Source organism: Gadus macrocephalus, chromosome 22 (genome assembly GCF_031168955.1).
Source record: "Gadus macrocephalus chromosome 22, ASM3116895v1".
Lineage (NCBI taxonomy): Eukaryota > Metazoa > Chordata > Actinopteri > Gadiformes > Gadidae > Gadus > Gadus macrocephalus.
The window spans coordinates 13,804,612-13,826,954 of record NC_082403.1 but is presented as its reverse complement, the minus strand read 5'-3'; the positions used below and the strand labels follow the sequence as shown (position 1 = coordinate 13,826,954).

The 22,343-nt window shown below is 40.9% G+C and overlaps 1 protein-coding gene, 1 long non-coding RNA gene and 25 other non-coding genes across 27 annotated transcripts; 26 read left to right on the top strand and 1 right to left on the bottom strand.

Moving 5' to 3' along the window:
• Positions 1 to 2,170: 2,170 nt before the first annotated feature.
• On the top strand, positions 2,171 to 5,550 carry txnipa (thioredoxin interacting protein a). The gene is made up of 6 exons (XM_060044174.1): positions 2,171 to 2,648; positions 3,101 to 3,176; positions 3,273 to 3,420; positions 3,641 to 4,000; positions 4,348 to 4,632; positions 4,740 to 5,550. The coding sequence occupies exons 1-6, from the start codon at positions 2,393 to 2,395 to the stop codon at positions 4,785 to 4,787; spliced, it is 1,173 nt and encodes a 390-aa protein (XP_059900157.1). The 5' UTR covers positions 2,171 to 2,392; the 3' UTR covers positions 4,788 to 5,550.
• Positions 4,835 to 7,396, bottom strand: LOC132451602 (uncharacterized). The gene is made up of 2 exons (XR_009524139.1): positions 6,957 to 7,396; positions 4,835 to 6,853 (listed from the first exon to the last, which is right to left on the bottom strand). It is a non-coding gene; the product is annotated as an uncharacterized LOC132451602 (long non-coding RNA).
• A 4,183-nt stretch (positions 7,397 to 11,579) lies between these two features.
• On the top strand, positions 11,580 to 11,651 carry trnac-gca (transfer RNA cysteine (anticodon GCA)). Its single transcript has one exon. It is a non-coding gene; the product is annotated as a tRNA-Cys (tRNA).
• Positions 11,652 to 12,617: 966 nt separating this feature from the next.
• Positions 12,618 to 12,689, top strand: trnac-gca (transfer RNA cysteine (anticodon GCA)). The gene has a single exon. It is a non-coding gene; the product is annotated as a tRNA-Cys (tRNA).
• A 189-nt stretch (positions 12,690 to 12,878) lies between these two features.
• trnac-gca (transfer RNA cysteine (anticodon GCA)) lies at positions 12,879 to 12,950 on the top strand. Its single transcript has one exon. It is a non-coding gene; the product is annotated as a tRNA-Cys (tRNA).
• A 189-nt stretch (positions 12,951 to 13,139) lies between these two features.
• trnas-gcu (transfer RNA serine (anticodon GCU)) lies at positions 13,140 to 13,211 on the top strand. The gene has a single exon. It is a non-coding gene; the product is annotated as a tRNA-Ser (tRNA).
• A 189-nt stretch (positions 13,212 to 13,400) lies between these two features.
• Positions 13,401 to 13,472, top strand: trnac-gca (transfer RNA cysteine (anticodon GCA)). The gene has a single exon. It is a non-coding gene; the product is annotated as a tRNA-Cys (tRNA).
• Positions 13,473 to 14,438: 966 nt separating this feature from the next.
• On the top strand, positions 14,439 to 14,510 carry trnac-gca (transfer RNA cysteine (anticodon GCA)). Its single transcript has one exon. It is a non-coding gene; the product is annotated as a tRNA-Cys (tRNA).
• A 189-nt stretch (positions 14,511 to 14,699) lies between these two features.
• Positions 14,700 to 14,771, top strand: trnac-gca (transfer RNA cysteine (anticodon GCA)). Its single transcript has one exon. It is a non-coding gene; the product is annotated as a tRNA-Cys (tRNA).
• Positions 14,772 to 14,960: 189 nt separating this feature from the next.
• On the top strand, positions 14,961 to 15,032 carry trnas-gcu (transfer RNA serine (anticodon GCU)). Its single transcript has one exon. It is a non-coding gene; the product is annotated as a tRNA-Ser (tRNA).
• A 450-nt stretch (positions 15,033 to 15,482) lies between these two features.
• On the top strand, positions 15,483 to 15,554 carry trnac-gca (transfer RNA cysteine (anticodon GCA)). Its single transcript has one exon. It is a non-coding gene; the product is annotated as a tRNA-Cys (tRNA).
• Positions 15,555 to 16,256: 702 nt separating this feature from the next.
• trnac-gca (transfer RNA cysteine (anticodon GCA)) lies at positions 16,257 to 16,328 on the top strand. The gene has a single exon. It is a non-coding gene; the product is annotated as a tRNA-Cys (tRNA).
• A 450-nt stretch (positions 16,329 to 16,778) lies between these two features.
• trnac-gca (transfer RNA cysteine (anticodon GCA)) lies at positions 16,779 to 16,850 on the top strand. The gene has a single exon. It is a non-coding gene; the product is annotated as a tRNA-Cys (tRNA).
• A 189-nt stretch (positions 16,851 to 17,039) lies between these two features.
• On the top strand, positions 17,040 to 17,111 carry trnac-gca (transfer RNA cysteine (anticodon GCA)). Its single transcript has one exon. It is a non-coding gene; the product is annotated as a tRNA-Cys (tRNA).
• A 450-nt stretch (positions 17,112 to 17,561) lies between these two features.
• Positions 17,562 to 17,633, top strand: trnac-gca (transfer RNA cysteine (anticodon GCA)). Its single transcript has one exon. It is a non-coding gene; the product is annotated as a tRNA-Cys (tRNA).
• A 189-nt stretch (positions 17,634 to 17,822) lies between these two features.
• Positions 17,823 to 17,894, top strand: trnac-gca (transfer RNA cysteine (anticodon GCA)). Its single transcript has one exon. It is a non-coding gene; the product is annotated as a tRNA-Cys (tRNA).
• A 189-nt stretch (positions 17,895 to 18,083) lies between these two features.
• On the top strand, positions 18,084 to 18,155 carry trnac-gca (transfer RNA cysteine (anticodon GCA)). The gene has a single exon. It is a non-coding gene; the product is annotated as a tRNA-Cys (tRNA).
• A 189-nt stretch (positions 18,156 to 18,344) lies between these two features.
• Positions 18,345 to 18,416, top strand: trnac-gca (transfer RNA cysteine (anticodon GCA)). Its single transcript has one exon. It is a non-coding gene; the product is annotated as a tRNA-Cys (tRNA).
• Positions 18,417 to 18,594: 178 nt separating this feature from the next.
• Positions 18,595 to 18,666, top strand: trnac-gca (transfer RNA cysteine (anticodon GCA)). Its single transcript has one exon. It is a non-coding gene; the product is annotated as a tRNA-Cys (tRNA).
• Positions 18,667 to 19,116: 450 nt separating this feature from the next.
• Positions 19,117 to 19,188, top strand: trnac-gca (transfer RNA cysteine (anticodon GCA)). The gene has a single exon. It is a non-coding gene; the product is annotated as a tRNA-Cys (tRNA).
• Positions 19,189 to 20,154: 966 nt separating this feature from the next.
• Positions 20,155 to 20,226, top strand: trnac-gca (transfer RNA cysteine (anticodon GCA)). The gene has a single exon. It is a non-coding gene; the product is annotated as a tRNA-Cys (tRNA).
• A 444-nt stretch (positions 20,227 to 20,670) lies between these two features.
• On the top strand, positions 20,671 to 20,742 carry trnac-gca (transfer RNA cysteine (anticodon GCA)). The gene has a single exon. It is a non-coding gene; the product is annotated as a tRNA-Cys (tRNA).
• Positions 20,743 to 21,192: 450 nt separating this feature from the next.
• Positions 21,193 to 21,264, top strand: trnac-gca (transfer RNA cysteine (anticodon GCA)). Its single transcript has one exon. It is a non-coding gene; the product is annotated as a tRNA-Cys (tRNA).
• A 189-nt stretch (positions 21,265 to 21,453) lies between these two features.
• On the top strand, positions 21,454 to 21,525 carry trnac-gca (transfer RNA cysteine (anticodon GCA)). The gene has a single exon. It is a non-coding gene; the product is annotated as a tRNA-Cys (tRNA).
• Positions 21,526 to 21,714: 189 nt separating this feature from the next.
• On the top strand, positions 21,715 to 21,786 carry trnac-gca (transfer RNA cysteine (anticodon GCA)). Its single transcript has one exon. It is a non-coding gene; the product is annotated as a tRNA-Cys (tRNA).
• Positions 21,787 to 21,964: 178 nt separating this feature from the next.
• Positions 21,965 to 22,036, top strand: trnac-gca (transfer RNA cysteine (anticodon GCA)). The gene has a single exon. It is a non-coding gene; the product is annotated as a tRNA-Cys (tRNA).
• Positions 22,037 to 22,225: 189 nt separating this feature from the next.
• On the top strand, positions 22,226 to 22,297 carry trnac-gca (transfer RNA cysteine (anticodon GCA)). Its single transcript has one exon. It is a non-coding gene; the product is annotated as a tRNA-Cys (tRNA).
• Positions 22,298 to 22,343: the final 46 nt, after the last annotated feature.

Genomic DNA, 22,343 nt, shown 5'->3' with positions numbered 1-22,343 from the left:
TTCCAATGGTTACTCTGAACTAGGCCAACTCACAGAGGACGTCCAGCAGACTATCTCTGCTATGCCATTTTTCGGTGAGTCAAAATCCTGTGGTGTTGTGGCTTAGTGCTCTGATATGGGTTACCACGTGATGATGGGTCACATGGTTTATTCTGCTGTTGTGCACTAATCTGAGATGCGCCGCACTTGTGCAAGATTCGATCCCACGCTCAATGCCAAGGCCCGAAGACTAGTCCACTGCGGTCCAGACGTGGTTCCGTCCCACCAGGGATTGCCAGTGGGGGTATAGCAGGTCTTTGAGACCTGCTATACCAGTAGCTTCATTACTATTTATTTTTTTGTTAAGTTTTTTTTGTTAAGTTTTACAGTAAGACTCAAAAAATATATAATTATTCTTTAAACTAAGGTAGATGAAATTGAAAAAGGCTTAGTAAAAAAAAGAGACAAAGTTCAAAGCACCTCCAGTGTAGCTATTGTTCTTCTATTTAGTCATTACACAGCGATTTAAATCCTCTTGTCAATCGCGAAGGCATTTAGCCTTAACCCCAGTGATGATGCCCAGCCCATAAAGTATCGGCCTGTAGAGGGCAGAGCTGCCTTCGTGATGTGATCCCATTTCTCTGTTGTTTATATAAATGTTTTAGTGTAGCAATGCCTGTGTTGCACGCCACCTAGCTGTCTGCCACATCCGAGCAAGGTGACTTTTATTGGGCTCCTCCAGACAAAGGACGCAGTGGGGCGATGTTAAAAGACCGGTTTATTGTAGTAGTTTGTCGATTATGATACATGGTCGGGTGCTCCTGTTGCCAGGAGGACTCTACCTGAGAGTGTGTGTGTGTGTGTGTGTGTGTGTGTGTGTGTGTGTGTGTGTGTGTGTGTGTGTGTGTGTGTGTGTGTGTGTGTGTGTGTGTGTGTGTGTGTGTGTGTGTGTGTGTGTGTGTGTGTGTGTGTGTGTGTGGATGGCTGGTTTAACCTGTGCACACTGATTACTCAATGTGCAACAGGTGTGCAGCCTCACCCAGCCCAAGTGTAATCAGACTCGGCCAGGTGAGGCTGCTTCAACCAGACATCGTCCACAGACACTCCCAGTTAGTTAAGTAGCGTAGGCCTACTCGTATGAGCATTGTTATGCATGCGTCTTATTTAAATAGTTTATTCATATTTGCGCTGTGGGCATGTTTTGTGTCACTTAGATGTATACGCTCGCTCGAGTAGGCCTATTGTTACTTGATCCAGAACCGAGTTATCTGACAGTTTAGAAAAGTGTGGTGGTGGTGTTGGTGAAAATAAATAAACTGAAATCAAAGATATCTTAAGGGTTAACTGATCACCTGCAACAAAAACAGGGAAGCCAAACTTCCTCACAGCTTTATAATTATATAGGCTACATATATTTTAGATTACATTCGATATTAATTTCATTTTACAGAGCACCGAGGCCGAACAGAGCCTGACTATTAGTGTATTCAAGTATAGTCACCATTTAACCCCTACAAAGGGTGCGTATCAAACCAGAACCCCCCCCCCCCGTCTAAAAAAAGGATCAGCAGAAATAATATTTCCAAGAAATGCTGTAATTCCGCTAACTGCCACCGTGATGCAGAGTTCAAAAGGGGGACACTGGGGGAGTACTTTACAAAAGTAAAGGACCTTCTGGGGTTGGGCTTGCAGCAGTTGTTTACAGACATTTCAACATCGCCCGCCGCCGTTTGCCGTTCAGACCTGCATTATGCAACATATCACAATCCCCATCAACCCACGCACAGTTCCATCAGTATTTATCGCCTTTTTTTATGTCGTTAGATACCTTAAGATAAAAAGGACCTTCATTTTCATATCCTTTTTTAATTTATTCATTTATTTAACTATATATATTAGTATATATTTTTATTTACTTTTATTTATGTATTACTAAATTTCTTGATTTCAGAATTTCATAGCCATAAATCAAATATTTCGGAAATAGGTTTCCACACGCATCTCATGTGTTCTTTCTCAGAGGGGCACCAGTCAAGCACAAGCTATGTGCGCTTCGCCCATGTTTCGCCACGCATTGTCCACGCGTCCTGTTTGAGAGCCGATTGGCTGAGGCTGACGCAAACAACTTTTCTCGACCAATGGCATCCATGTGCATGCGCTGAACCGCGCTTGTTTCTGATGTGTACAAGGGGTTGCAATAACAACCCCGTCCCCAGTTCTAGGTGTGTGTGTCCTTCACTCGGAGCATGCACCTAATCGGCTTCTTATTTTAAACTGCGTGGAGATTGGTTACCGAGTAAAGAGGATCTAAATCGAACTTTTCGTTAATCATTGCAAATAATAAAATAGTAAATCAATTTTTTGCGATTTTTTTTTCACTCGATATTTAAGTTTAAGGAGGATACATGCGGCCATGGTGGCGATGACGAAGTGTGTGAAAACGTTGGATGTCCTTTTCAACGATCCGAGCAAAACTTTTTACTGCAGCGGAGACAAAGTAGCAGGGAGGATAATCGTGGAGGTGAGCCAGGCGACCCGGGTCTCGTCCATGCGGGTCTGCGGGGTGGGCTGTGCTAAGGTGCAGTACTCCAAGGGCAAGCAGCGCTGCAGACAGGAGACCGAGTACCTCAAGTACGAGCAGGTGGTCTTGCTGGACGACCAGCCGATCGGTAAGACAAGGCATTAGTTTGGGGACCATATGGGTTTCAGAATTCCTCTGCCTTCGGTTAATGCATCGAAGGGAAACCTTTTAAACCACTTTTAGCATGTTTGTAACATGCATAGTTAGTTGAAAATAGCCCAACGAGGAAATAGTTGGTATTATTATACGTTCAGACATGTCAAACATCTTCTGTACAAGTCTGAGCCGTCTCATGTTGGGTTTTTTGGTTTACCCCTCAGAGGGATTCAGACAAGCTGCTGGTCCTGAGCTGCTGAGATAACGTTAAAATTGGCAAACATTACCCACAGGGACGTATGGGCCCCCGATCTCCACGCTCTAGATAACTTGGTTACAAAGTGTTCATGTTTTGCTTGTGTAATGCACTACCTAGATAATGAAAATGTTTTCATATTCTTCTGATGAGATCGAATTTTAACATCTTTTTTTTTTCTTTAACAGATGCTGACGGATCGGTAATATTGAGGCCGGGCAATAAATATGAATACAGATTCGGATTTGAGCTCCCCCAGGAAGGGTATGTTATGTCCCTTCAGTTAATTAAACATTGACTAATATCATACTCGACACGTCTGAAAGATTGTTTATGTGTCGATTCCTCTTTCCCTCACAGGCAGCTGGTGTCCTCCTACAAGGGGAAGTTTGGCTGCGTCCAGTACTATGTTAAAGCCTCCATGGAGAGGACGGGCCTGCCTGTACTCGAGTGCAAGAAGACTTTTGAGGTGGAGGAACCCCTCGATGTCTGCACCCCAGATCTGTTGGTGAGTTATTATTCATCAAAATGTATCAAGATGTGACCCGATATCTTTGACGTGACAGCAATGGCAGTCTATGGAAGTGCTTAATTTAAGGCAGTTTAGGTTATAGCGCCCCCCTGGGGGCACAGCGCTACCAAACGTTGGTACCTTAATTACAAAAGTCCAATATTTGTGGATTCATGAGAGGCATATTGTTGTGTCTTAAGCCAGCTCTTCATTTCAGTCTCCAACAGGCGGTACAAAGGAGAAGAAGGTGACCTGCCTGTTCATTCCCGACGGCCAGGTATCACTCACTGCCAAAATTGACAGGAGAGGCTTCTGCGAAGGAGAGGACATCTGCATCAATGCCAAGTTTGAGAATACCTGCTCCCGCATTGTGGTTCCCAAAGCAGCCATTTACGCCAAACACATCTACCAGGCCGACGGTCGCACCAAAGTCTTCCTCAAGAAGCTTTCCTCAGTTCGAGGGAACCACGTTATTTCAGGCATGTGTGACGCCTGGCAAGGGAAGTCCATCCGAGTCCCCAAGCTCAAGCCATCCATCCTGGGCTGTGATATCATCCGTGTGGAGTATGCCCTGATGGTGAGGTTTCTTAATATTCTTTGTTTGCATTTTGGCAGTTCATTTTACATTTATCCACTGAGACCCACGGGTGAGAACAATCCATATTATTTATGATCAATATTGGTCTTGTTTATTATGAGGACAAAATAGGATGGACTAGGACTTGGGGGTTGGATCAGAGTTGTGTTAGTGACGTACTTGCCACAGGTAGCAAGTAGAGTGAGATGTCTTGAAATACCTTAACGGTTGACTTCATAGCTTTAGCAGTGCACTTTGGATGTTGAATAAGAAGTAACAAATCAATCTATTAGAAGCCATTGAACCCAAAGGGAGAAACTGACCTTGATCCACATGTTTTCCTCTAGATCTCGGTCCACATCCCAGGCAGTGAGAAGCTGATCCTGGAGCTTCCCTTGGTGATCGGAACATCTGGCCTAGGCAGTCGCACCAACAGCATGAGCAGTCAGGACGGCTCCGTGAGCAACGCCTCTATGAGCTGGGTGTCCTTGAGGATGCCATCAGTGCCACCCACTTATTGTGACCTTGATACCCCTCTCACACCATTGCTGGATGACTTTGACGAGGATGACAGCCCAGTGTTTATCACTGTACCAGCATTCCAGTTCCAACCACCACCAGTATACACTGAAGTAAGTATGAGGCCATTCAGTGATCATCTTGAATTCATGGTAGGATGTGTTCATGTATACATCTGCATATTCTCCTCTCATATTCTCCCCTTCATTTTTGGTCATAGGTCGAAGAAGGGTACAATGGCAACACACAAATGCTTCAAGTCTGCTGAACCCCAAGAACAGAGGCATTACAAGCCACCTTTTTTTTCGAATAAAGCAGCTAAACTGGACATGTGACAAGTAAACAATGGTTTTGATGGTGTTTCTGAGCATCGACATGCGTTGGATGTTCTGGTGGTTGACCTATTGAAAACATGCACTCACCAGAATATATTATAAGAATGATGATGATCCAACATGAACAGCTAAAAGAAGAGAAGAACAGTTGGTTTAAGTTTTTTTTTTGCTTTTCAAATGGTCGTTCAACAAAACCGTCTTTCATTTTTACGTTCAGAATAAGAACGCTAAATTGTTGAGTTTTATAAATGATTTATTTCTGTTTATCTTCTTGCTATGATCCGACATTGTCAGGAGACTCATGGTTGCTGTTTATTTCTAAGTGAAGTTTGTTTTTTTATATATGCTGTAGCACTTTTTGATAAATGTATTTTGCTCTACTACTGCTGACCAGAAGGCACAGGTTTTGTGGGATTCTATTCAGGACCAATAATACATCACCTGATATGCCCCCACAGTTACTGCTCATACTATTGCTTTATTATGCTCTTATCAGGCAATGCACTTTCAATGAAAACGTTTTTTGTAAATCTATTTTGTCCAAGAAACATTTCTTAGTGGGTTTGATCCGATATTTTTGTTCAATGTAACCCCGGGATTGAGATACAATATATATATAGCTACATGGTGATTTGGACACATCCTATTTTGTATAAAACCCCATGGGTATGCTTTTAATAAATCAAATAAATAAAACTTGGTGTTGACTTTTAATGTTAACCACACAGTAGAATTTCAGGCACAAATGATTTTGAAACGCTAAAGGCATCAAATACCAATGCTGTATCCTACAGTAAGCTAACATGAGCTACATGCCCTGAATGAGTGGAGAAGCAGGCTATTTCAGCCCTGCTTTTCCACCTGCTCCTGAGGTGCTATGCATTTCCTTAATTGGCAGCAGCTCCAATGTCCTTACTGGCTCCATCTGGGGGAAGCGGGTGGTAGACTTGCTCTACAACCCGTCCCCTGAGTAAGGTCTCGCTGCAGCCTGTAGGAATCGAGAATTGGGCAGGTGTCTTGGTGAGTGTCCACAGGCTATAACTAATGGTGGCTAAAGTCTTTATGTTTATCACATTGCAGTATTTGTAATATATTTAGCAATATTGCAGTCGACTTTTTTTAAGCATCCATGTAGATTGTCACCAGCAACATGTGCCTTCATTTTTTTATTTTAGATCCCAGATGTTAAATGAATGCTGGAGGCTATAGCTTTAGCTATAGCTGTAAATGAGATAGCATACAGTACTGCAGAGGACGTGTCTGAAAGCAGTTAGTGTTCCGATTAGGACGGGAATATGCTGTTCATGTAAATATCGTCATTGTTACAAGGATATTTTATTGTCACATGCAGAGATAAGGCAAGGTAAGGCATGCAGAGAAATTGCATCTAATTGAGTGCCTATACTGTGCCTAAATGGAGGGATGGTGTATCTCACTTACCTAAGCTTTAGGAAATAAGTAGTCTACATGTCATTTCTTACAAGGCCTTACACCAACTATTAGAGCTACAAGGAGGGAAGGAGAGTGAGTTTATCTTGCCACATTTTGTTTAACAGGTGCTTGTGTGGTAGATGTGAGGCTATGCCGTCAGCAGTGGAGAGTGTGTGCAGTAGGGAGATTGACGCCTATTGTTCCCTTGTCCAAAACCTAGATCCCCCAGAAGATATTGCCTGCCTCACACTCCATCCAGGGTTTGAAGCCTCCTGTCTGAATCATTTTGTGCTGCAGATAGCTTACATGAACTTCAGACAGGAGCATGGCCCTCTCCAAGCCAGCAGACCAGAGTAGGTTTTGAGCAAAAATAATTTAACTAATTTAAAGAACCAGCTTTTCTACACCAATACAGTAAGGCTGACTGCCTCATCCTTGGCAACCTTCTGGAGGGAAGTGGTGAGGGGGGGCGGGGCAGCAGAAGACAAGACACTACTGCTTCCTTGTCCGGCCTGTGGTGATCTAGAGTATTCCTCTACCAGAGAGACCATACGATTTGTTGCGTATCCTTGAGGAGAGAAATTTTAAGAACACATTTAGTAACACGGTTGACTTGCATAAAAAAAGAAAGATTCACTAAAGATATTGAGAAACTAAGTGAAACTACTAACCATAAGATGGTTTCTCCTTGATGGGGCGGACTACCTAGCCACCTTTCCGAAACCACGGGTAGCTAACGGCGTAGCGTGCCTCACCCTCACTGGTTCGAGCTACATCTCTGCCATTACTGTTGAAATGTAGGGCCGCCAAGAGAAGTCTGTAGGAGACAAGTAGATAGAACATTAGGTCTCCAAAGTTAACCCAACGCAGTCTAATGCAATAGAAATACAATACATGAGATTAATGTTTTCAGTTCAAATGGGTCCAAGACAAGGACTCAACTTTTGCTCACAATATGTAATGCTGTTATCAATAACATTTTAGTCTGCTATGCAACACTACATTACTTTTCAGCAATATTCATTCCGTTCCGTCATTTACCTGCTGTTAGTGATGCACAGAAGTACAAAAGTATAGCAATATCCTGAAATTAAAAAATGTCACAATACATTAATTTTATTAGTATTGATACTTTTAAGTGATAACACTACCTGCTGAGAATAGGTGCAGCAGCGCCAATGTTTGCCTGTCGGTATGTCATAGGCGCGTTCTCGAGGCAAGGGGCGGTTTTTCTCCCATGGGTGTTGTAAAACATTTGTATTCCTGTGTATTTATTTGTATTATTATTTTATTTTTTAAATTGACGTTTTCATACAAGATTCTGTATGAATTAAGTTAATCAATTTACTTGAAAGTTGCAAGTCCACAGCACACAAACTGCGCCGCCGCTGCCCGTTGGTCGTGACGTCAGACTAGTTCGGAAAAGTTAATTAGACGTCAAGAGAAGAAGGCCACCTGCGTTCTGCAGAGTGGGGTGTTGAATCTGTCTTTGTTGCATCGACAGCTGAGCTGTCCGGTGTTATTTCATGTAGCTCATGATGTTCTTTAAAAGAAGAGACCAAGGGACGAAATTCGTTTTACTTTTGGACGGATTAGGAAAAATTATTTTTGGGGGGGCAACAGAAGTTTGTGTTTAGCATTACTTCTGCCGAAAGAAATTGTTTCCAAAGGTTCCTTTTATAAATACATTTTGTTTAAAGGGACACTATGTAATATTTTGAGTAATTTATTACCTCAAATCAACATATTCATTCATAAATAAGTCCTCATTGGTGTAAAATGATCTCTGCCAAAAATCTCACTTATCCTCCTGAGCGAAGAATAATTAATATTAATATCAATATGGTTACATAGGACGGGTAAGCTTCATGGAGGCTTCCATTTTCTTCCGGTCTATGAGCTGCCGAGAGGGTCAAAAAGCACTACGTCGTACAGGAATTGCAAACGCGTTTTCACTCTGAGCCAGCGTGACGGTGGAACAGAGCTTAGTTTAGCGAGACGAGTTTTACCGGCAAATTTGAACATGCACCGCATTTGTTTGAAAGACCATAGTTATGCCACGCCACAGGAGAAGGAATCATCGACGCCAAAAAAACGACGATGTGTAAGCATGTATAACATGGTTTTCCATGGCAACGAGATGGGCGCTCCTATGTTTGAGCGACTTGTCATTGAAAGGCTACTTTATTACATATTTAATTTACTTTTTCATATTTTTGTCGAGTTTAAATCGTGACAATATTCTTATGACTTATGGATACTGTCAAATGCGTTGGAGGAATTCAAAAGCCATTCTTCATCAAGTTATGGAGGTTTATTCTCTGCTGGGGTCACCACGTATCCAAATCCACCGAGACGCACTTACGCTAGAGCGGACCTTCTGGAGCTTCAACTCGCTTGCCAGACAGTTGATTTATCACCCGAACAACTGGATTTCATACCAACAACTCTGATAAAGAAGACAATACGGAGGAAAAGAAGATCGAGAGGAGGAATTAGGAACAGGATAGGAGACGAGGAAATAAACTCGTTGCCGACTGGGGCGACTAACTGGCGGCGCGTACAGTCGCAGCGGCCCCACTTGAGATCTGTGAGATTGAGATCGAATGTGTGAGACGTCCTACGAACGTAGTTTATGACAGGGAAACAATATTAAACATTAGGACATTGAGAGCGAGTAACATCACTGGCATTCGCTGGCATCTGGACATACTACGCAAACACAGGATACTAACGGACACTGTGACACCGTGCCCGCAACTGCCCGGAGGAGGAAGCAGCAGAGACGGGTTGGACGTAAACAAACTGAACAGCTTCTTTCAGCTCCTACCCTCCAAGAAACGCTATCGCAGCTTAAGATGCTCCACCACCAGGCTGCGGAACAGCTTCCTACCTCAAGCTGTCAGGATGCTCAATGCACCAGCGTCCCAGATCTTCTCACTGGACTTTATTTATTATTTATTTATTATTTATTTATTTATTCATCATTGGGACGTTTGTTTGTTTGTTTGTTTGAAATGTATGTTGATCTTGATCCGTGAGAAACGCCTTCTCGTTTTGTTGTTCAATCAACAAAATGACAATAAATTTGATTTGATTTGATTTGATTTGATTTGTCCAGTTGTCCACGAACCTCATCATCACTCGAATGACTCGATGAGGTAGCCTAGTAGGTGTCATGTCACAGCTTCTTGGCACATACTGCCCACCGTAGTTTTTGGACAAGCGAGCACTATTAGTTTGAATGCAATATAAAATTGTACCACTAGATGGGAGTAATTTTTACACAGTGTCCCTTTAACAAATAAATCATGACGAATGAATTCCGCTTAGAATGTTTTTGAAGCGTGAATGCAATAAATAAAGGTGAAGGCAGACGAAACATCAACATGCGGGTAGAAATTCAATGTATGGCTCCGAACCGGTTCAAGGAACGAAAACGAAAAAACGAAAAACGAACGGAATTTTACGAGGAACGGAAACGGAAATGAAAACCAAATGGTCTTCAACTGTTCCGGAACAGAAACGTTATTCTGAAATCCCCAAAACCGGTTAATAACGTTTTTGTAACGTTCTCTATATAGCCTATAAAATTTCATGAAAAAAAAATATATATTACCGGTTGCCGCATTCACTTCGCCGCCCGCTAAGCGGGCAAATGTCAAACGAACGTCATTTTACGTTCCGAACCGGTTCAGGAACGATATGTTGGTGGCGGAACGCAAGAACGAAAACGTTAAATATACCCTACCGGCAGTGGTGGGTAGTAACGCAATACAAGTAACGCAAATGAGTAAAAAAGTACAGGTAACTAGTACTTTTCACGTTCCTTTTTTAAGTCTGTAATTTTACTCTTACTCAAGTAAATATTTGATTTAGAATTCTACTCCTACTCAATTACATTTTCCATTGTGCCTTCATTAAAATGAGTATTTTGATAAAAGTTGACTGTAATACAAGCGTACACGTTAGCGACGCACCCTCCCTAGGTTGCAACATTGTTGCGATGCCATAGCCGAGGAGACGAGTCAAACGTTACGTTGGGACTGAGGACTAGAAACGTATGGATGCAGACGCGCAGGAAGATGTTTTCGCCAGGGGGGGCGGAGTTACGGTCCACGTATAGTTTATATAATTCTAAAGATACTATATTACACTGTATTCTGCAGACCACTCACAAACTTGTTCGTCATTGTCGTGTCTGGCTCTGTGAGTGTGCGTGCATGCTATGCGCGAGGCTGGATAAAACTGATTGCCCAATCAGTCAACCAAGTCGGTCTCGTTTGTGTTTAATTGGTTGTGTTCCTACAAAGCTCTTGCCTTTTGTCATATGCACAGAGCTTAATGCAAATTTGTTTGAAATGAAATTACATTTTTTGTTGTACATATTGCTTTTGTTGTACAACTTGTGAAGAAATTCTTTTAGGAGTGCATCTCTTTCTCTCGCTCACTCACTCACGCATTCTAACGCGTTATGTCTTTTTCACGGATCCAAGCACTCCAATACAAAAATGTAAAGTAACTTGTAATTTGAGTAACTTTAAAACAAAGTACTTTTTTACTCTTACTCAAGTAGGTTTTCCAATTGGAATATTAACTTTTACTAAAGTAGATTTTTGAAGGAAGTAATTTTACTTTTACTTGAGCATAGATTTTCAGTACTCTCTACCCACCACTGCCTACCGGTTCCGTTCGGAGCGGAACGATAGAAAAATAATTTCGTTTTCAAGCCCTGGTTGACATACATACATAGTGACACAAGGACTTTTTGCCTGTGGGGGCACAGAATGACTTGGGAGTGAGATAGAGAACTCAAGGTCTCTTTTATCAATCAGGGGATCAAGTTAAAATGTTGGGGCCCTAGCCCTACAGGAAGTGATTCACAAAGCATCATCAAGGCAATGCAATACATGTGTCTAAAGAACAAGGTTCTCAAGTCTCAATAGGGGGTGTATTATAGACAGCGTGGCTGTTGACAAGTTGTTGTTTTTTACGTTATTAGAAGTTCACAAAAGGACCATTCCAATGTAATATGTAGTCGTCTGATTTTAATGTAATATCTCGCTCAGTTGATCATAGATCAAGAGGTCCCCAGTTCAACTCTGGGTGCCCCCTGACAGATGTTTACTAAAATGTAACAATTTTAAATACCATCAAGCTCAGTATACCATTGATGGTTGTATCTCACTTGAAAGTCAGGGAAACCCGGCGACTTTGTTTGTGTTAAGAGTACTATATGCCATTTGCCTGAAAAACATCACAGTATTTTCAGTGTAAACTATCTGAAATTTAAAGGGGGTATAGCTCAGTGGCAGAGCATTTGACTGCAGATCAAGAGGTCCCCAGTTCAACTCTGGGTGCCCCCTAACTGTTGTCTACAAAAATGGATTTGTCCAGTGATGTAATATCTCGCTCGGTTGATCATAGATTGTTGTCGCTAACGTGAAAGTCAGGGAAACACGGCAATGTTGTTTGTGTTAAGTTTAGTCTATGCTGATGTGACGTCAAAACATCATTGAAATTTAAGTTTAATGCAATTCAAATGTAAAGGGGGTATAGCTCAGTGGCAGAGCATTTGACTGCATATCAAGAGGTCCTCAGTTCAACTCTGGGTGCCCCCTAACTGATGTATAGAAAAAATTATTTGTCGACTGATTTCAATGTAATATCTCGCTCAGTTGATCATAGATTATTGTCTCTAACTTGAAAGTCAGGGAAACACAGCGATGTTGTTTGTATTAAGTTTACTCTATGCTGATGTGACGGCAAAACATCATCGAATTTTCAGTTTAAAGTAACTCAACTGGGAAGGGGGTATAGCTCAGTGGCAGAGCATTTGACTGTAGATCAAGAGGTCCCCAGTTCAACTCTGGGTGCCCCCTAACTGTTGTATACGAATTTGTATTTGTCGACTGATTTCAATGTAATATCTCGCTCATTTGATCATAGATTATTGTCTCTAACTTGAAAGTCAGGGAAACACAGCGATATTGTTTGTATTAAGTTTACTCTATGCTGATGTGACGGCAAAACATCATCGAATTTTCAGTTTAAAGTAACTCAAATTGAAAGGGGGTATAGCTCAGTGGCAGAGCATGTGTCTGCAGATCAAGAGGTCCCCAGTTCAACTCTGGATGCCCCCTAACTGATGTATACAAAAATGGTTTTGTCCAGTGATATTTACGTAATATCTCGCTCAGTTGATCAAAGATTGTTGTCTCTAACTTGAAAGTCAGGGAAACACGGCGATGTTGTTTGTGTTAAGTTTTCTCGATGCTGTTTTGACAGAAAAACATCATCGAATTTTCAGTTTAAAGCAACTTAAATGGAATGGGGGCATAGCTCAGTGGCAGGGCATTTGACTGCAGATCAAGAGGTCCCCAGTTCAACTCTGGGTGCCCCCTAACTGATGTATACAAATATGTTTTTGTCCAGTGATATTAATGTAATGTCTCGCTCAGTTGATCATAGATTGTTGTCTCTAACTTGAAAGTCAGGGAAACACGGCGATGTTGTTTGTGTTAAGTTTAGTCTATGCTGTTTTGGCAGAAAAACATCATCGAATTTTAAGTTTAAAGCCACTTAATTGGAAAGGGGGTATAGCTCAGTGGCAGAGCATTTGACTGCAGATCAAGAGGTCCCCAGTTCAACTCTGGGTGCCCCCTAACTGATGTATACAAATATGGATTTGTCCAGTGATATTAACGTAATATCACGTTCAGTTGATCATAGATTGATGTCTCTGACTTGAAAGTCAGGGAAACAAGGCGATGTTGTTTGTGTTTAGTTTTCTCGATGCTGTTTTGACAGAAAAACATCGTCGAAATTTAAGTTTAAAGCCAATCAATTGTATAGGGGGTATAGCTCAGTGGCAGAGCATTTGACTGCTTATCAAGAGGTCCTCAGTTCAACTCTGGGTGCCCCCTAACTGTTGTAAAGAAAAATGTATTTGTCAACAGATTATAATGTAATATCTCGCTCAGTTGATCATAGATGGTTGTCTCTAACTTGAAAGTCAGGGAAACATGGCGATGTTGTTTGTGTTAAGTTTAGTCTATGCTGTTTTGGCAGAAAAACATCATCAAATTTTAAGTTTAAAGCAACTTAAATGGAAAGGGGGTATAGCTCAGTGGCAGAGCATTTGACTGCAGATCAAGAGGTCCCCAGTTCAACTCTGGGTGCCCCCTAACTGTTGTCTACAAAAATGGATTTGTCCAGTGATGTAATATCTTGCTCGGTTGATCATAGATTGTTGTCGCTAACGTGAAAGTCAGGGAAACACGGCAATGTTGTTTGTGTTAAGTTTAGTCTATGCTGATGTGACGTCAAAACATCATTGAAATTTAAGTTTAATGCAATTCTAATGTAAAGGGGGTATAGCTCAGTGGCAGAGCATTTGACTGCATATCAAGAGGTCCTCAGTTCAACTCTGGGTGCCCCCTAACTGATGTATAGAAAAATTTATTTGTCGACTGATTTCAATGTAATATCTCGCTCAGTTGATCATAGATTATTGTCTCTAACTTGAAAGTCAGGGAAACACAGCGATGTTGTTTGTATTAAGTTTACTCTATGCTGATGTGACGGCAAAACATCATCGAATTTTCAGTTTAAAGTAACTCAACTGGGAAGGGGGTATAGCTCAGTGGCAGAGCATTTGACTGTAGATCAAGAGGTCCCCAGTTCAACTCTGGGTGCCCCCTAACTGTTGTATACGAATTTGTATTTGTCGACTGATTTCAATGTAATATCTCGCTCATTTGATCATAGATTATTGTCTCTAACTTGAAAGTCAGGGAAACACAGCGATATTGTTTGTATTAAGTTTACTCTATGCTGATGTGACGGCAAAACATCATCGAATTTTCAGTTTAAAGTAACTCAACTTGAAAGGGGGTATAGCTCAGTGGCAGAGCATGTGTCTGCAGATCAAGAGGTCCCCAGTTCAACTCTGGATGCCCCCTAACTGATGTATTCAAAAATGGTTTTGTCCAGTGATATTTACGTAATATCTCGCTCAGTTGATCAAAGATTGTTGTCTCTAACTTGAAAGTCAGGGAAACACGGCGATGTTGTTTGTGTTAAGTTTTCTCGATGCTGTTTTGACAGAAAAACATCATCGAATTTTCAGTTTAAAGCAACTTAAATGGAATGGGGGCATAGCTCAGTGGCAGGGCATTTGACTGCAGATCAAGAGGTCCCCAGTTCAACTCTGGGTGCCCCCTAACTGATGTATACAAATATGTTTTTGTCCAGTGATATTAATGTAATGTCTCGCTCAGTTGATCATAGATTGTTGTCTCTAACTTGAAAGTCAGGGAAACACGGCGATGTTGTTTGTGTTAAGTTTAGTCTATGCTGTTTTGGCAGAAAAACATCATCGAATTTTAAGTTTAAAGCAACTTAATTGGAAAGGGGGTATAGCTCAGTGGCAGAGCATTTGACTGCAGATCAAGAGGTCCCCAGTTCAACTCTGGGTGCCCCCTAACTGATGTATACAAATATGGATTTGTCCAGTGATATTAACGTAATATCACGTTCAGTTGATCATAGATTGATGTCTCTGACTTGAAAGTCAGGGAAACAAGGCGATGTTGTTTGTGTTTAGTTTTCTCGATGCTGTTTTGACAGAAAAACATCGTCGAAATTTAAGTTTAAAGCCAATCAATTGTATAGGGGGTATAGCTCAGTGGCAGAGCATTTGACTGCTTATCAAGAGGTCCTCAGTTCAACTCTGGGTGCCCCCTAACTGTTGTAAAGAAAAATGTATTTGTCAACAGATTATAATGTAATATCTCGCTCAGTTGATCATCGATGGTTGTCTCTAACTTGAAAGTCAGGGAAACATGGCGATGTTGTTTGTGTTAAGTTTAGTCTATGCTGTTTTGGCAGAAAAACATCATCGAATTTTAAGTTTAAAGCAACTTAAATGGAAAGGGGGTATAGCTCAGTGGCAGAGCATTTGACTGCAGATCAAGAGGTCCCCACTTCAACTCTGGGTGCGCCCTAACTGATGTATACAAATATGGATTTGTCCAGTGATATTTACGTAATATCACGTTCAGTTGATCATAGATTGATGTCTCTGACTTGAAAGTCAGGGAAACAAGGCGATGTTGTTTGTGTTTAGTTTTCTCGATGCTGTTTTGACAGAAAAACATCGTCGAAATTTAAGTTTAAAGCCAATCAACTGTATAGGGGGTATAGCTCAGTGGCAGAGCATTTGACTGCATATCAAGAGGTCCCCAGTTCAAATCTGGGTGTCCTCTAAATGATGTATGCAAATAAGTATTGTCGACCGAAATTAAAGTTATAACTCGCTCAGTTCATCATAGATTATTGTCTCTAACTTGAAAGTCAGGGAAACACGGCGATGTTGTTTGTGTTAAGTTAAGTGTATGCTGTTTTGGCAGAAAAACATCATCGAATTTTAAGTTTAAAGCATCTTAAATGGAAAGGGGGTATAGCTCAGTGCCAGAGCATTTGACTGCAGATCAAGAGGTCCCCAGTTCAACTCTGGGTGCTTTTAACTGTTGTATACGAATTTATATTTGTCGACCTATTTTAATGTAATATCTCGCTCAGTTGATCATAGATTGTTGTCTCTACCTTGAAAGTCAGGGAAACATGGCGATGTTGTTTAGTTTAGTCTATGCTGTTTTGACAGAAAAACATCATCGAATTTTCAGTTTAAAGCAACTTAAATAGAATGGGGGTATAGCTCAGTGGCAGAGCATTTGACTGCAGATCAAGAGGTCCCCAGTTCAACTTTGGGTGCCCCCTAACTGATGTATACAAATATGGTTTTGTCCAGTGATATTAATGTAATGTCTCGCTCAGTTGATCATAGATTGTTGTCTCTAACTTGAAAGTCAGGGAACACGGCGATGTTGTTTGTGTTAAGTTTAGTGTATGCTGTTTTGGCAGAAAAACATCATCGAATTTTAAGTTTAAAGCATCTTAAATGGAAAGGGGGTATAGCTCAGTGGCAGAGCATTTGACTGCAGATCAAGAGGTCCCCAGTTCAACTCTGGGTGCCCCCTAACTGTTATATACGAATTTGTATTTGTCGACTGATTTTAATGTAATATCTCGCCCAGTTGATCATAGATTGTTGTCTCTAACTTGAAAGTCAGGGAAACACGGCGATGTTGTTTGTGTTAAGTTTAGTCTATGCTGTTTTGACAGAAAAACATCATCGAATTTTCAGTTTAAAGCAACTTAATTAGAATGGGGGTATAGCTCAGTGGCAGAGCATTTGACTGCAGATCAAGAGGTCCCCAGTTTAACTCTGGGTGCCCCGTAACTGATGTATACAAATATGGTTTTGTCCAGTGATATTAATGTAATGTCACGCTCAGTTGATCGTAGATTGTTGTCTCTAACTTGAAAGTCAGGGAAACACGGCGATGTTGTTTGTGTTAAGTTAAGTGTATGCTGTTTTGGCAGAAAAACATCATCGAATTTTAAGTTTAAAGCATCTTAAATGGAAAGGGGGTATAGCTCAGTGGCAGAGCATTTGACTGCAGATCAAGAGGTCCCCAGTTCAACTCTGGGTGCCCCCTAACTGTTGTATACGAATTTATATTTGTCGACCTATTTTAATGTAATATCTCGCTCAGTTGATCATAGATTGTTGTCTCTAACTTGAAAGTCAGAGAAACACGGCGATGTTGTTTGTGTTAAGTTTAGTCTATGCTGTTTTGACAGAAAAACATAATCGAATTTTCAGTTTAAAGCAACTTAAACAGAATGGGGGTATAGCTCAGTGGCAGAGCATTTGACTGCAGATCAAGTGGTCCCCAGTTCATCTCTGGGTGCCCCCAAACTGATGTCTACAAAAATGGATTTGTCCAGTCATTTTAATGTAATATCTCGCTCGGTTGATCATAGATTGTTGTCTCTAACTTGAAAGTCAGGGAAACACGGCAATGTTGTTTGTGTTAAGTTCAGTCTATGCTGATGTGACGTCAAAACATCATCGAATTTTCAGTTTAAAGTATCTCAACTGGAAAGGGGGTATAGCTCAGTCGCAGAGCATTTGACTGCAGATCAAGAGGTCCCCAGTTCAACTCAGGGTGCCCCCTAACTGTTGTATGCAATTTTGTATTTGTCGACTGATTATAATGTAATATCTCGCTCAGTTGATCATAGATTGTTGTCTCTAACTTGAAAGTCAGGGAAACACGGCGATGTTGTTTGTGTTGAGTTTAGTCTATGCTGTTTTGACAGAAAAACATCATCGAATTTTCAGTTTAAAGCAACGTAAATGGACTGGGGGTATAGCTCAGTGGCAGAGCATTTGACTGCAGATCAAGAGGTCCCCAGTTCAACTCTGGGTGCCCCCTAACTGATGTATACAAATATGGTTTTGTCCAGTGATATTAATGTAATGTCTCGCTCAGTTGATCATAGATTGTTGTCTCTAACTTGAAAGTCAGGGAAACACGGCGATGTTGTTTGTGTTAAGTTAAGTGTATGCTGTTTTGGCAGAAAAACATCATCGAATTTTAAGTTTAAAGCATCTTAAATGGAAAGGGGGTATAGCTCAGTGGCAGAGCATTTGACTGCAGTTCAAGAGGTCCCCAGTTCAACTCTGGGTGCCCCCTAACTGTTGTATACAAATTTATATTTGTCGACCTTTTTTAATGTAATATCTCGCTCAGTTGATCATAGATTGTTGTCTCTAACTTGAAAGTCAGGGAAACACGGCGATGTTGTTTGTGTTAAGTTTAGTCTATGCTGTTTTGACAGAAAAACATCATCGAATTTTCAGTTTAAAGCAACTTATACAGAATGGGGGTATAGCTCAGTGGCAGAGCATTTGACTGCAGATCAAGAGGTCCCCAGTTCAACTCTGGGTGCCCCCTAACTGATGTCTACAAAAATGGATTTGTTCAGTCATTTTAATGTAATATCTCGCTCGGTTGATCATAGATTGTTGTCTCTAACTTGAAAGTCAGGGAAACACGGCAATGTTGTTTGTGTTAAGTTTAGTCAATGCTGATGTGACGTCAAAACATCATCGAATTTTCAGTTTAAAGTATCTCAACTGGAAAGGGGGTTTAGCTCAGTGGTAGAGCATTTGACTGCAGATCAAGAGGTCCCCAGTTCAACTCTGGGTGCCCCCTAAATGTTGTATACGAATTTGTATTTGTCGACTGATGTTAATGTAATATCTTGCTCAGTTGATCATAGATTGTTGTCTCTAACTTGAAAGTCAGGGAAACATGGCGATGTTGTTTTGTCTATGCTGTTTTGACAGAAAAACATCATCGAATTTTCAGTTTAAAGCAACTAAAATAGAATGGGGGTATAGCTCAGTGGCAGAGCATTTGACTGCAGATCAAGAGGTCCCCAGTTCAACTCTGGGTGCCCCCTAACTGATGTCTACAAAAATGGATTTGTCCAGTGCTTTTAATGTAATATCTCGCTCGGTTGATCATAGATTATTGTCTCTAACTTGAAAGTCAGGGAAACACGGCAATGTTGTTTGTGTTAAGTTCAGTCTATGCTGATGTGACGTCAAAACATCATCGAATTTTCAGTTTAAAGTATCTCAACTGGAAAGGGGGTATAGCTCAGTCGCAGAGCATTTGACTGCAGATCAAGAGGTCCCCAGTTCAACTCAGGGTGCCCCCTAACTGTTGTATGCAATTTTGTATTTGTCGACTGATTATAATGTAATATCTCGCTCAGTTGATCATAGATTGTTGTCTCTAACTTGAAAGTCAGGGAAACACGGCGATGTTGTTTGTGTTGAGTTTAGTCTATGCTGTTTTGACAGAAAAACATCATCGAATTTTCAGTTTAAAGCAATGTAAATGGACTGGGGGTATAGCTCAGTGGCAGAGCATTTGACTGCAGATCAAGAGGTCCCCAGTTCAACTCTGGGTGCCCCCTAACTGATGTATACAAATATGGTTTTGTCCAGTGATATTAATGTAATGTCTCGCTCAGTTGATCATAGATTGTTGTCTCTAACTTGAAAGTCAGGGAAACATGGCGATGTTGTTTAGTTTAGGCTATGCTGTTTTGACAGAAAAACATCATCGAATTTTCAGTTTAAAGCAACTTAAATAGAATGGGGGTATAGCTCAGTGGCAGAGCATTTGACTGCAGATCAAGAGGTCCCCAGTTCAACTTTGGGTGCCCCCTAACTGATGTATACAAATATGGTTTTGTCCAGTGATATTAATGTAATGTCTCGCTCAGTTGATCATAGATTGTTGTCTCTAACTTGAAAGTCAGGGAAACACGGCGATGTTGTTTGTGTTAAGTTTAGTGTATGCTGTTTTGGCAGAAAAACATCATCGAATTTTAAGTTTAAAGCATCTTAAATGGAAAGGGGGTATAGCTCAGTGGCAGAGCATTTTACTGCAGATCAAGAGGTCCCCAGTTCAACTCTGGGTGCCCCCTAACTGATGTCTACAAAAATGGATTTGTCCAGTGATTTTAATGTAATATCTCGCTCGGTTGATCATAGATTGTTGTCTCTAACTTGAAAGTCAGGGAAACACGGCAATGTTGTTTGTGTTAAGTTCAGTCTATGCTGATGTGACGTCAAAACATCAGCGAATTTTCAGTTTAAAGTATCTCAACTGGAAAGGGGGTATAGCTCAGTCGCAGAGCATTTGACTGCAGATCAAGAGGTCCCCAGTTCAACTCAGGGTGCCCCCTAACTGTTGTTTGCAATTTTGTATTTGTCGACTGATTATAATGTAATATCTCGCTCAGTTGATCATAGATTGTTGTCTCTAACTTGAAAGTCAGGGAAACACGGCGATGTTGTTTGTGTTGAGTTTAGTCTATGCTGTTTTGACAGAAAAACATCATCGAATTTTCAGTTTAAAGCAACGTAAATGGACTGGGGGTATAGCTCAGTGGCAGAGCATTTGACTGCAGATCAAGAGGTCCCCAGTTCAACTCTGGGTGCCCCCTAACTGATGTATACAAATATGGTTTTGTCCAGTGATATTAATGTAATGTCTCGCTCAGTTGATCATAGATTGTTGTCTCTAACTTGAAAGTCAGGGAAACATGGCGATGTTGTTTAGTTTAGTCTATGCTGTTTTGACAGAAAAACATCATCGAATTTTCAGTTTAAAGCAACTTAAATAGAATGGGGGTATAGCTCAGTGGCAGAGCATTTGACTGCAGATCAAGAGGTCCCCAGTTCAACTTTGGGTGCCCCCTAACTGATGTATACAAATATGGTTTTGTCCAGTGATATTAATGTAATGTCTCGCTCAGTTGATCATAGATTGTTGTCTCTAACTTGAAAGTCAGGGAAACACGGCGATGTTGTTTGTGTTAAGTTTAGTGTATGCTGTTTTGGCAGAAAAACATCATCGAATTTTAAGTTTAAAGCATCTTAAATGGAAAGGGGGTATAGCTCAGTGGCAGAGCATTTGACTGCAGATCAAGAGGTCCCCAGTTCAACTCTGGGTGCCCCCTAACTGTTGTATACGAATTTGTAATTGTCGACTGATTTTAATGTAATATCTCGCCCAGTTGATCATAGATTGTTGTCTCTAACTTGAAAGTCAGGGAAACACGGCGATGTTGTTTGTGTTAAGTTTAGTCTATGCTGTTTTGACAGAAAAACATCATCGAATTTTCAGTTTAAAGCAACTTAATTAGAATGGGGGTATAGCTCAGTGGCAGAGCATTTGACTGCAGATCAAGAGGTCCCCAGTTTAACTCTGGGTGCCCCGTAACTGATGTATACAAATATGGTTTTGTCCAGTGATATTAATGTAATGTCACGCTCAGTTGATCATAGATTGTTGTCTCTAACTTGAAAGTCAGGGAAACACGGCGATGTTGTTTGTGTTAAGTTAAGTGTATGCTGTTTTGGCAGAAAAACATCATCGAATTTTAAGTTTAAAGCATCTTAAATGGAAAGGGGGTATAGCTCAGTGGCAGAGCATTTGACTGCAGATCAAGAGGTCCCCAGTTCAACTCTGGGTGCCCCCTAACTGTTGTATACGAATTTATATTTGTCGACCTATTTTAATGTAATATCTCGCTCAGTTGATCATAGATTGTTGTCTCTAACTTGAAAGTCAGGGAAACACGGCGATGTTGTTTGTGTTAAGTTTAGTCTATGCTGTTTTGACAGAAAAACATCATCGAATTTTCAGTTTAAAGCAACTTAAACAGAATGGGGGTATAGCTCAGTGGCAGAGCATTTGACTGCAGATCAAGAGCTCCCCAGTTCAACTCTGGGTGCCCCCTAACTGATGTCTACAAAAATGGATTTGTCCAGTCATTTTAATGTAATATCTCGCTCGGTTGATCATAGATTGTTGTCTCTAACTTGAAAGTCAGGGAAACACGGCAATGTTGTTTGTGTTAAGTTTAGTCAATGCTGATGTGACGTCAAAACATCATCGAATTTTCAGTTTAAAGTATCTCAACTGGAAAGGGGGTATAGCTCAGTGGTAGAGCATTTGACTGCAGATCAAGAGGTCCCCAGTTCAACTCTGGGTGCCCCCTAAATGTTGTATACGAATTTGTATTTGTCGACTGATGTTATTGTAATATCTCGCTCAGTTGATCATAGATTGTTGTCTCTAACTTGAAAGTCAGGGAAACATGGCGATGTTGTTTAGTCTATGCTGTTTTGACAGAAAAACATCATCGAATTTTCAGTTTAAAGCAACTTAAATAGAATGGGGGTATAGCTCAGTGGCAGAGCATTTGACTGCAGATCAAGAGGTCCCCAGTTCAACTCTGGGTGCCCCCTAACTGATGTCTACAAAAATGGATTTGTCGACTGATTTTAATGTAATATCTCGCTCGGTTGATCATAGATTGTTGTCTCTAACTTGAAAGTCAGGGAAACACGGCGATGTTGTTTGTGTTAAGTTAAGTGTATGCTGTTTTGGCAGAAAAACATCATCGAATTTTAAGTTTAAAGCAACTTAAACAGAATGGGGGTATAGCTCAGTGGCAGAGCATTTGACTGCAGATCAAGAGGTCCCCAGTTCAACTCTGGGTGCCCCCTAACTGATGTCTACAAATATGGATTTGTCCAGTCATTTTAATGTAAT